At 35.5% G+C, this 12303-nt stretch overlaps 1 protein-coding gene across 21 annotated transcripts in view; it reads left to right on the top strand.

Annotated features, from left to right (window-relative positions):
* BCAS3 (BCAS3 microtubule associated cell migration factor) overlaps positions 1 to 12303 on the top strand; it is a 373805-nt gene that overhangs the window by 143731 nt on the left and 217771 nt on the right. For 18 of the 21 annotated variants that reach the window (XR_015703602.1, XM_087752408.1, XM_087752414.1 and 15 more), the window contains 3 exons: positions 4031 to 4075; positions 10602 to 10726; positions 11347 to 11512. Coding sequence is in view for 20 of the 21 variants with exons in the window: in XM_087752408.1 (XP_087608534.1) it covers positions 4031 to 4075; positions 10602 to 10726; positions 11347 to 11512 (336 nt within the window). In the remaining variant the exon portion in view is untranslated. The remainder of the gene's footprint in view (positions 1 to 4030; positions 4076 to 10601; positions 10727 to 11346; positions 11513 to 12303) is intronic. The other 3 variants (XM_087752425.1, XM_087752405.1, XM_087752410.1) reach the window with 1 other exon arrangement.

Genomic DNA, 12303 nt, shown 5'->3' with positions numbered 1-12303 from the left:
TTCTCAGCACTAAGTATCTCAGAGCATTACCTCCCTTCTTGCCATCGTTATTGTTTCCTTGTTCCCTGCCCTCTGTTTTTCCCTTGCTTTTCCAAGTCTCTCATTGTAATTTCTGCACCTTCACGAAGCACTTAATTTTTGTCCTTATATTTTGTCATCCCATTGACTCGCTTTCCTGTAGTTTGTACTGTCAGCACATTCTGAGGAGCAGATAGGCTTTCCCAAAGGGGCTCTAACATTAATGAGTAAGGAAGCATCTTATGTTTTAAAGATTAGGGGGATGTAAGACAGTAAAAGAGCTAGATTTAATAAGTCTTTATATATCTGTGCCTCAGTTTCCCTCTCAAAATTTTAATAGTAGTGCTGACTTCCTTCTCAAGTCTAGTGAATGGGTTAATTCATTGCTCATTTACAAAGAGCTTATAGATTTGAAAAGGGAAGAACTGTATGATCCATCTCATGCTTGTCTATAAAAGGCAGTGAATCAGAATATGTTAGAAGACAGCTTTGTGCTTTGCAATAGCTCTATAAGCGTTCCTTGTATTTGTGGAATGAGTTGTACTTAGTTTCCAGTTTGTAAGAATGTGAGGACACAGATGAGCTGTAATAGGAAGGAGGGAAATAAAAGATACAATAATTGCCCGAAAAGAAAAACTGTTGTAAAAGTTGGCTTCTCTGACAGCAGCATTTGTTTGAACTTTCTCAAGGGATAGGGTCATTATATTTGTATCATACTTCATTCTCAAATTCATTATCGCTTTAGTGAAACACCAGGATGTAACCTGCATTAGTTGAGTCTTGTCAAAACAGAAACAGCCGACGCACCTTATAGGAAAAGGAATGAACCTTACTTTTTTCCACCCAAAAGATTTAGATAGTGTGTTTTTAAACATGAAACTCCGTCCGTTCTTCATCCCATCCCTCATTCCACCCCCAATAAGGAAAGGGAAAAGTAGGTAAAGTGTCTGATGCAATTTTGTCATTTTAATGTTTCTCATTGCTTATATTATTTGTACTGAAAATAGCTGATATCCATTTGTTTTATTTTGACTCAGAGAGCTTAATTTATCCTAGGTTCTACTACTGAAGCAAACAAAAATAAGGAGTGCAAAGTCATGACTTCATGGTACAACTAAGTGGGAAAAAGTAACTAAAGAAGTCAAGAAAAAAATTAAGAAGTAAAGCTAAAGGATTCAGCACAGCGGGTCAGCTTTCCTGCATGCTGAAGCCAGACATTCTCTTTCTGGCACATTTCTCAGATGTGTTTTGTGTCACCTTTAGCTTTTGTAATACATTTTGGTAATAAGGCAACTACTGTAATGATTTGTCATTGATATGAAATACAGTTATTTGCACTATATTTTGTTGAGATGTCACTACTTACGAAAGGTTTCTCGCTATGGCAACAGACAGTGATGAGGGTTAGACTAAGTGGGTGTTGCACAGCGTATTAAAAGCTTAAATAGTTCTTGTTAAACATGATAACACAAAATCAAAGAATGTTTTGGTTTTCAATTTGCTAAAACCCAGAATCTGATAAGAAATTAAGAAAATTTTGTTGGAATTTTGAATCATAAATCATCTTCATTCAATAATTTTCCTTTGGAATTTTTCACTAGCTCTGAGAATGGGGAACCTCAGTGAGTTTTTCTGCCTTGGCATTGCTCTGTTACTGTCACCGAGCGTAGCCATCTGGTGCTGTCTTTTCAAGGTTGGGTTATCCTGTAATTTGTACATTCTCTCAATTAGCATACCACCCATATTATGTGAAGGAAATAGTGAAAAACAGTTGCTTCTGTAAATATCATAGGGAAAAAAAATGGTCATCTTAAAAGAAATTAGGTCTTGTGAACGTAAAGAAAATGCTAAGTTGTCTCTCTCACACTTAAGGCTTTTTATTAAGACTCTACTGTAGTCTTTGGAAGTTTAATTACATTTTCTTTGTGATACAAGATCTTGTATCCATGCTAAAAACAAGCAAACAACCAAAACCTTCCATTGAAACATGTATCCACCTGCGTCAATTTGTAATTAAAATAGAGAGAATTTGTTAATTTGCAAGTATAATCAGGTCAACGTGTTGTGCAAAAAAAAAAAAAAAGCCTGTGTTATCTTCTAAAATGTTCTAATGAGCTCAGCTAAATGTCATTTGCAGACAGAGAAACTGAGGCAGAGGGGAAGAACCACTTGCCAAAATGTCCAGGATCATAATTTAGAAATTCTAAACTCCCCGTCAGATTCGACCACTCTCCTATGACCCTTCAAATTTACACTAGATACATGCTAGCTTTTAAATTATATTGGCTATGGGTTATGCAGAAGACTTAGCTGTCCATTAAATATTTAAACAGTGCGATAGTGCTGGGCTAATCTTCTGTTGAGCCATTAGAACAGCCTTCTACTCAAGGGCTGAATGTGTTGACTGTATAGGAGATCATACAATTCATGCAGTTCATACAATTTGATTGGGTTTATCGCTATTCAAAGATGATATGTTACGTCTAGAAAGGCAGCTGGTTCTACCAAATAAGCTCTCTTCCCCAAAGTGTTAACCAAACATTTATTTAAATGCAAACAGTTAAAGGTTTGTCTGTTATACAGAGTTCAAAAGATCTTCAGTGTTTCTTGGCCTATATTACTAATAAATAAAATAGGGATTTTTCGTGCAATATTCTATTGTATTTTTACATCTTTGCATGTTGAAGAATATATGTCTTAGGTTTGTACCTTCACCTAAATGGGTTTTAAGAGGATGTCTTCGTTAACTGATGACGTGCTCACGTCAAATTTAGTTCACAGAATTCTTTTTTATCAGGCTGGTATCCTTTTAATTGTGTAGGCATATGGCTGAGTGCTTTATACGTCTTTCTATGGTAGACCTTTTCTGTTAGTTCATTGCCTGAAAATATTTCACTTGTTTCAACTAGCCAGAATTTATCTCTGAGCCAGAGCATAAAAAGAAAAATGACACATTGGCATTTACAAAATCAGTTATTCAGCAATTCTGTGGATGGTGTTACATCCCAAATGAGAATCAAAGCAGCCTTGCGCCTGTGAGTAGCTCTAAATTTACCTCCTGTTCCTCCTTTTCAGATTTTATGCAAATGTCAGTATGGTGATGGTTTTTTCAAGGGTGATGTAAAGAACAAGGGAGATACCCACTAAAAATGCACTAAAATTAATGGGGTGTGATACCACTTTAAAAACTGTGTAAAATACTTGAACAACAATAACAAAAAAAAAAAAATCATGGTGTAAATAAATTGTTGAGTGGCCAAAAACATTAGACTCTGTATCAGGTGATTTTTAACATCAAACACATTTGAAATAAGTTAGGGTTCTCTTTCCGGCACTCCGTGCAAACTTGTAAGTCAGGAAATAAGACTGCTGCGTCATAGAGTTGCTAAAGATTTTTAATTTAATAGTGTGTTTCTGTCCTAGGGAAAGGGCTGAGTAATTTTCTCTAAAAGGTTGTGCTTGTGCTTATACTTGTCGTTTTTACTTAGGACTTGCCTCTTTTCAGTAAATTTGTAAAACTGTCCCAAATCAGACCTCCAGTCTTTCATGGAACACACCCACATATTTGTTGCTTTTGATGCTAATTTTCTTTTTCTATTAGTTTCGACTTTAATGTCTGTTTAAGGCTCTTGACTGCTTTTGCCTCAGATTTGTCAGGGGATTTCAGGAAGGAAACCTAAACTGTGTCCAACTTGAATTATAACGTTAAAGCCTGCTTGCAACTGATGCGTTACGTTTGTCACAGCCGTTGTGCATGAAGAGCCTACCCCGTCAGCTCCTGCTTCTGTGGGTGGTTGCGTTGTCAGTGGGACTGTTCACGTGAGCGGTTATGTCTGTGAGCGTCAGCATGCTGGTTACATTAGAGGTCTACATCTCTTTCAGAGCATCATGAACGGTTATAAAAAATATTTTGTTTACCTTCTGCATAAATCTTAATAGCATGATATACAGTGTACTTGTTGGTAATTGAGTTTTCATCTAATTTCTGTGCATTTTTCCCCTTTACGTGAAGACCTTACCTGTTTGGAGCAGGATGTTTTTCCATAAAAGCTCCATGGTGAGTTCCCAGTTCAAACCCAGCATGCCTATAATTCATTTGCTGTCCTCACTGAAAATAACGCTATGCTTAGACTTTTTAATTTTTAATTAATTTTTTTTAATTTGTTTACTTGCATGGCTGATCCATAGGTGGAAGCACTGCACAATTTCACTTTTGAACTATGGATATGTGTTCACCATCAAGCATTGTCAAAGAAAATGCATTCACTTTTTTTCTTTTTTATCTTTCAGAGGGCATTTAATTTTTAAGTAGCAGAGAAGTTGAAAAAATAAATTATTTCCCAGTGGGCAAAAATGATTGCAATATCTTTCCAAAACAAGCCTCTTTTTTTCTATATAGCTTCCTTTATTATTGTAGCCCTAAGTTGCTTACAGACAGAAATCATCGATGATGACCTCTCGAAAATAAGCCAAATTAGCAGTGAGTAGACAGTAAAGTACTGCAGTAAGAGAGATGAAGCAAGTAAAATGGGCACTCAAAATAAAAAAAGCAGCTTATCACACTTGAGGAAAAAAAATAAACCACAGTTCCATTAAAATCAGGATATTTTAAATAATAGGGGGTTTTGGATTTAATATGTAAATTTTCAGCATATTAGAAAAATACTGACAGGAAAAAAACCCACCAAGTTTTAACAAGTTGCCCTGTGTTGGAGCTCGGTTCAGTGTTCGTACAGTGCTACATAACCTCCAGTCGCCTTTTTATAATGAGATGGGGGTTAGGTGGTTGAAGTTTTAGGCAACAAAAATGGAATAAGTTTGAACGTCTTACAACTTTCCTAGAAAATTTAGAAACTTTCAGCTAGGAGTGTTTTGGTTTTGGTTGGGTTTGGGTTGTTTTTTCAAGTGTAGCTAAGGATACTTACTAGCTTATATCTATCAGTATCTGCTAGAATATTTGTATGTGGCTCTTGTTTCTACTACTAGAAGTTTGTTCCACATATATCACCCCCTTACGTCTCTGTCAAAATACTATCTTCAGCAGAAAGAACTTCTTCAGAGCTTCGTTAGGATACGGAGTTCTCTTAGAGAATGGCAGAGGACAGCTGGTGAGGGATACGGGAGCTACACCGAAGAGAGGAAAAGCGAAGGCACTGAATATGACACTAAAGGAAAGAAGATGACTTTGCCTTATTCCTAGAGAACATCTGGTTACTGAAGTAGTCTTCCTAAGAACCGTTTCTAAATGTAGTTTACGATGCACCTAAGTATTTTGTCTGATGGTGGTCTAAGAACTGAAAAGGCTCTGGAAGAAGAGTTTTGAAAGTGGATTGTCTTAGCAAATGGATGTTTCAGTCACCCCCTGCATGAAGCAGCAGAGATGCTTGTCAACCAGAAATGATTTTAGATGGAGGCTGGATTAAAAGGCCTAGATTAAAGAGGGGAATACATGAAATAGACACAAAAATTGTTGCCTGTCTTTCACAGGACTCTTTTGTGGTTTGTTTAATGCCAGTGCTAGCTCAAAAATATGGTCTTTACTAGCCAACAGAGAAATTAGGATAAAAAACACACTTTGGGTGGGGGAAGAAATCATGTTGTTTCCATTAAGGTCTTAATGAGACCTAAAATTATGTAAACAAAATGAAAGGAGATTTGACAGCTTACTGCCTGGCGAATAAAGGAGCTGGATAAATAGTAGATAAATAAAGGAGTGGATAAATGCTTTTGTTTCTATGAATCTGATGTGTTTGAAGCCTATTCTTTGGGAATATAAACCCAATGTGATTCTCAGTCTTTGCAGACTCTTACTGTTTGATTGATAATATTTGAATTTGTAAAGCAGTTCCTTCGTATCATAGATATGCAATTTATTTATTTTGTTTAAGTCATGTCACTTGTTTGACTATGAACTTAAAGACAAATTTAAGAGTCGGCAGTATTTTGTGAGACATAAAGCTCTTTGAGGAACACTCCATCGCTGTACTGTGTAGCCTCTGGTTTTCATAGTTGCCTATGGTTTTCAAAGTATTTTAATAGTATTAGAATTTATTAATTCTTTCTTACATAAAGTAGAAAAATAAATAATAATAAAAAATGAAAACTAGTTAAAATATTGTCATTAGTTATGATTTTTATAAAGAGCTAACGCAATACATTTCCAGAGATTACGGCAGAGTTTGATTTGTTACAAAAGTCAACAAGTGGTAGCACGGAATTGTTTCAGTAGCTCTTAATCTTTTCCTATAGCATCGTCAACATGAAAGAACTTGCATGCTATTGCTGAGTCTCTTCATTTTTTTTTAAGATCTGACAAAGCGATGTCTTAATGTTCTTCTTTAGTTTGCTCCCATCACTTTTTGTGCCATTTCAGTAGAAAATGCTCATGTATGGTTTTCATTGGACATGTACAAATCTACATCTCAGTGCTTCTGCATTTAAAATGGAAATAATCCTTCAAAATTATGTTAGAGAAGTTAATTATTATCAACAACACAAATTTCCCCAAATATTGTGGTATTTAGCTGGAGTTTGGGATTAACTTGACTTTTAGTAGGTGACTTTGTCACTGACTTCAGTTGGGGTAGGTGAATGTCAACTGTTGGTGACTGAAATGACATGAACATGGTCTTCAGTTGAGGCACAGCTCTTATAAAATTTATAGCAGAACAATAACTGTGTAATTGAAAGTTTTTTTTATTACTATTGTACTCCTGCTTTAGGTTTCTGCACAGATACAGTTGGCATAAAAATACTGCTGTGTCTCATTGAATTGGTGTAGTAACACAGTTGGGTAGACCCAGACAGGAAAAAGTACGCTGCCTTTTTGTCTTCCTTATGTCTTAAATATAGCACCGTTGTTTCTTAGTGCGGAAGACTGACATTGTAAGGGGAATGTTTTGGTTCCATTAGCTCCACTTTCTTGTTTTTAGTGTTGATTCCCAACAACCTGTACTACTTCTTGCATCGCAACCCCTTTCAGTAAAAATATGGTACAGTCTTTTGGAAGTTAGTATATTGTGAAGATTCTTTTAAATTAAGTATTTTTAAAAGTGAGACCAAATGTGCCTTAATTTCAGTTCTTGGAATAATTTATGAAGTGCTGACAGACTAAGAGCAAGTAAAGAGCAGAAGTTCATAGCAGAAACAAGTCATTCACCACCTACCTTCAACATTATTGTTTTGTTATCATTTATAAAGCTGAGAGGGTGTTTGCATCTACATAATGATGAAGATTTATAGTTTCTAAGTTGTTAAAATATCACAATGACAGGAAAATACATTTTTCTAATGGCATTACTGTTACTGAAAATAACTGGGCTTTTGAGCTTTACTGAAAGAAAGAAATTTAAGTTGGAATGTATTGATGAAAACTCAGGGATAAAGTAAAATGGTGGTAAAATGAAAGATTCCTTAGTTACAATAGTTTTCAGAATAGACTTGTTGGCATCTCGGCAGTTTTTTCAGAAATATGCCTAAACCGATATGATGGACTAGTCATTTTTGTTTGTTTGTTTCTTTGTCTTTAATTTTTAGCAGGACTAAGTTTAACCACATGAGTAGTCGTGTTTTACAAGGTCTGCTCTTTCTGTCTACAAAACATCATTCTTGAAGGGAAAATGTTTTGGCACTGAAACCAACACTTAAATGCATGCCTTGAAAGACGTACATCTTAAAGACATGGTGTAAACAGAACGTAGCTTAGACCATTTCCTCTAAGGTTGTTTATAACTGTATTTGGTTGAGCATAGGTCTTTGGGATGAAGAGTGTGGAGAACCCTGCAAAAATGTATTGTTAGAGTACCAGATCGCCTTCTGCTGAAAGGCTTGAAGAAGTGGTTGAAGTCAATTATGTCTCTGTAGAAGTTTACTCCAATTTGTAACAGAGAATAACATTTACTCCCATTTTTTTTTCCATTTTAAATTATTTTAATAACCTCAGATTGTATTGGTAAAAATGCAGAATATCAAGAATATTAGGATAGTATAGAAAGATTTTCTTTTCCAGAGTTTATAAGAGCAAGTGAATATGGCTGAGTCGTATCTGTATTCGTAGTTTGCTTTGTATTGATTGATGGTTAACACTGTCCTTCTGAACAATCTTGTTCGATATGAAAAACAATCATTTATTGATTGAAGTATAGATCAGTAAGCAACAGGACTCTAATTAGTGCATACATTTACATTTTCATTTCTGAAGGAATATTTGTGTATGAATATTTGGAAGATGAGAGCTAAAAACAGTTATCGATACACAGTTTGTTACAGAACTGGTTAAAAATACTGTTTCTGTGATGAATGACTATTTCAAAGTGGAAGAAATCTATTCTGATTTTTTTTCTGAGCAGCTAATAAGTACTTAATATGTTAATATTAGTTTAAGTATTCTAATATACATCGTGAAGTGCCACTGCACTATATTTATAGTCAAGAACTTTTTGGAACACAGATTTCTGACCCAGTAATCTGTAGCTGTAGTTTTAACAGTTGGATATTAAGTGCTTTGTGGTGGTTCAATATCTCGAGTTACTGACTATAAATTGCAATTGCTCTTTTGGGACGGTCTAGCTTCTCCTGCATGTACGAGAGTTTCAGGACTGATCAAAGTCCTTGAAAGTTTGTCTGAAATCTTTCCATTGACTCTGGTCAGTGTGATGGAATTCCTTTTGAAAGGTCTTTTTTTTTCTTTTTTTTTTTCTTTTTTTCCTTCTACATGAAACGTGTGACCATAGGCTTGCTGTGTGTGTGATTTATGGCAAGTAGCTTAGCCCCTCTGTGCTTCAGTGAGTCCATCTGTAGAACTGGCAGAGTAATGCTGCACAAGGTGTTGGGAAGCTCAGTTACACTTTCAGTAAATCCCTTTCAGAAACCTGGCTGAAAATACAGTGCAAGTGCAAACAATTAGTCTTTTCTCCCATTTTCATAAATGACCTAATTTCTGGTACGCTATACAAAAAGTATTTGCTGCTTTAGCTGAGTTCAAGTTGAAGGCAATTTTAAATATTTCAAGTTGCATGACAGTAATGATGGAGGCTATATGGTTTTAAACATATGCCACATTTTCCACGTGTCACTTACAACAGCTAGTTGTTGGAAGGAAATTAAGTATTTGAGATCAGTGCGAGTTATGCCATTTATTTCAGTGAGATCAGGCCTGAGCTGTAAGGGGCCAAGACATAGGTCTTTGGAGAGGTGCAATCTCTGCAACCAGGTGCAGGAGTTTTAGAGAAACCCAGCTTGTAGAATAATTTTGGTTTAACTTGCTTTTCTTTTTTTTTTTTTTTTTTACATTATGTTGATTCATATTCTGCTCTTGCTTTAATATCCCTATTGTTTAATTCTGTTGAACCACTTCACCTCTATACAAGTAATTTGTCATTAACTAAAAAAATGGTAGTATGAATTAAGTGCCATTATAATTACGCATAGTGTTTGAATTGCTTTCTGCTGCTTTAAAATATTTTTCTGCTGCTTAATCCCATCATAATACTGCAGTAATTTTTGTGCACATACATATATGCACACACACACTTCATAGAATTGAAGATCATAACTTAAAAACGACCAAGTTAATGTGATGGTGTAATCACAGGCTGATATAATGTGGAACAAGAAATTAATAGAAGAAAAAAGGAAAGTAGGGAGAGGTAGCAAGAGAAGGGAGCAGTGGAAGTGAGTAGAGAGAGAAATATAAAATAATCCAATTCAAAAGACTGGAAAAAAGGGAATGTGGAGGAGGAGGAGGAGTCCTGTGTGAACTTCTCAAACAGCTTTTCTCTTAAGGAAAGGGTGAAATCCTGGTTTAATGAATTGAGGAAACGGGCAATGCTCTGAAAATAGTTTTGAGTTTATACAAAGCATAATGTTACATATCTTCAGATTTCTGTAAGGAGGAACACCGAATCATGTTTCAATGAAACATAATTATGAACCGCTGTATCTGCTACATGCACATTGTGGTGTTTCAGAGGAGTATGTATCTTAATCTCTTTTCACATGCTATAATTACTGATTTGTTTTAACACGTAGCTCATGAGTATATGCATTGTTTCCTTTCCTTTATATCCTCCGCATGTTGTTCCCTCTCACCCTTTTGCCCGTGTCTCATATATCCTAGTGGTTTCAATGGCATCAGGACTGTGCTGAGTTACAACTGATCCGCAGTCAATGTTAGCATTATTTCTGAGTTTCTTTTGAAAATGCAAGAAAATATCAACCACCTGGAATGGACTGACCCAGAATCTATATTTTCATTCCCAAAGGACTTACAATTATAAATGTTTGTATTCACTTCGGAATTTGTTTCTATTGAATGCAAATATTCAATATTGGGTCTTTTAAACAGTCCCAACTAATTCTCCATTATGAGCCAGTGCTGTTCTTCAAGTGAGTGAGTTCAGTGATCAAGGGGAATTTGGGACCTATTATCGAGAAACACTAAGCATTTGTAAATCCGGCTAAATCTTACGGGAACTGCAGATATTCACCACTTCTGAATTAATATCTTAGAATGACTACTAAGCAAGGGACATCTTAATTTTTGAGGATTATCTTTCATAATTTTATTTTGTTCTTTCTTTAAGCAAATCCAAACCAGCTCCACAGATTTCACCCAGTAAGTCTGTGGGAGGAGAGTTTTGTGTCGCTGCAGTCTTTGGGTCATCGAGATCGTGGTTTGCAAACAATCCTGGTCTGAAAAGAGAAAAAGGTTGGTATGTTACAAAAATAGGACTTGCATTTAAATTTAAATTCTTTGTTTTATTTTCTCATCTTGTGATAACTTCTGAGCAGCTGGTGCTTATCTGTAGATTTTGTTCCTTAAACTCAAGGACAGCAGAGATTTTTGGGAACATGGGTGGGGTGCTCTTGGTAAATAGGACAATTTACAAGAAACTTTAATTAGTAAAATAAATCATTGATCTTTTATTATGATAGAATGACAGAAAACACGCTTTGATAGTTCAATCCAAAGATACTGTGTGAAGTTTCGCTGAAAAAGCTGTGAGGTAAAGGTGAGACACCTTTGCTAAAGCAAATGTACAGGCATATGTTTGGCAATGTGTAATCACCTGAAGACACCTTGGTGAGAAACTCTGTTCCACCTTCTCTTATATGAGATACTTGTATTTTTTTAAACAAGGGAAAATTTTGTGCTTTGTACAATTTTCTCTTTGTCTCTCCAGCCCTTTCACTTGTAATTCACATTTTTGAGTGCAAGCATATAATGGCAAAAGACTTAAAAGAATAAGTAGTCTACTATTTCTGTTAAATGTTTTTTCTGTTTCTGCTGTGCTATTGCAATAAGATTTTCTTTCTTCTTGCAAACAGATCAATCAAAACAGTTTGTAGTGGAGTCGCTGTACATTATCAGTTGTTACGGTAGCCTGGTGGAGCATGTATTGGAACCACGTCCGCTCAGCACTGCTCCGAAGATTAGTGATGACACACCTTTGGAAATGATGACATGCCCAAGAGCCAGCTGGACTTTGGTTAGGTAGCTCATTCGGTTTACTACTTCTTCTTCTTTTTGTCCAGAAAATGATCATGAGGTTTTCTTTTGGAAGGGGTGAATGAACTGCATCATGATTTTCACTTATATTTTTATCTTAAAGTTTGTCTTTAAGACTCTCAAAGTTTTCCATTGAAAGAGAGGACTCTCAATAGCAAATTCAAGCCTCCCGTTTCATATATATTTTCTGTTAGTGCTTACATGACTGAATGGGAGCTAACCATTTAAATACTTCTGTAGGCGTGGAGCTACATGAACGTGTTAACGGATCAATAGAGATCCTTATCAATTAGTGATTTTAAATGATCAGATTGTAATTTAGCTTTTTATGTAAGGACTAGAAACAATTATTTTAATAGTGTTAAAGTACAGAATTCTGCCATGAGACATGAGTGAGGTTTCCACAATGAAGCATTGCAAAGAATTAGGTGAGTTATCCTGTAAGTAGCTGAAGGTAGCATTTCTTAAGACAGTTGAAGAAATTATTCCTGACATGTGGAAGAAAGTAAACAAAAATTGATGAGAAAGTGTTGTCAGTGCTTTTGACGTTTTAAAATATTTTTCTATCGATTTTTCTTGTCTCCTATATTCCTTAGTGCTGCTTATGGCTGGACTAGATTGATCAATACTTGATTTACCAAGCTATTTAGGAATGGCCCGCCCTAATTAAAATTACAACACAGACTTCTAGACCATTATTGTTGAAATGAGTAGGTTGTAATGGAATTGAAAATTCTAATTGGATCAATAGTCCATAACTTTACACAGCTTTATTT

The sequence above is a fragment of the Nipponia nippon genome, unplaced genomic scaffold, assembly GCF_047370975.1.
Source record: "Nipponia nippon isolate SJK-2023a ecotype South Korea unplaced genomic scaffold, ASM4737097v1 scaffold_15, whole genome shotgun sequence".
NCBI lineage: Eukaryota > Metazoa > Chordata > Aves > Pelecaniformes > Threskiornithidae > Nipponia > Nipponia nippon.
Note: the sequence above shows the minus strand (reverse complement) of the source record. Positions and strands in the feature narration are given on the sequence as shown.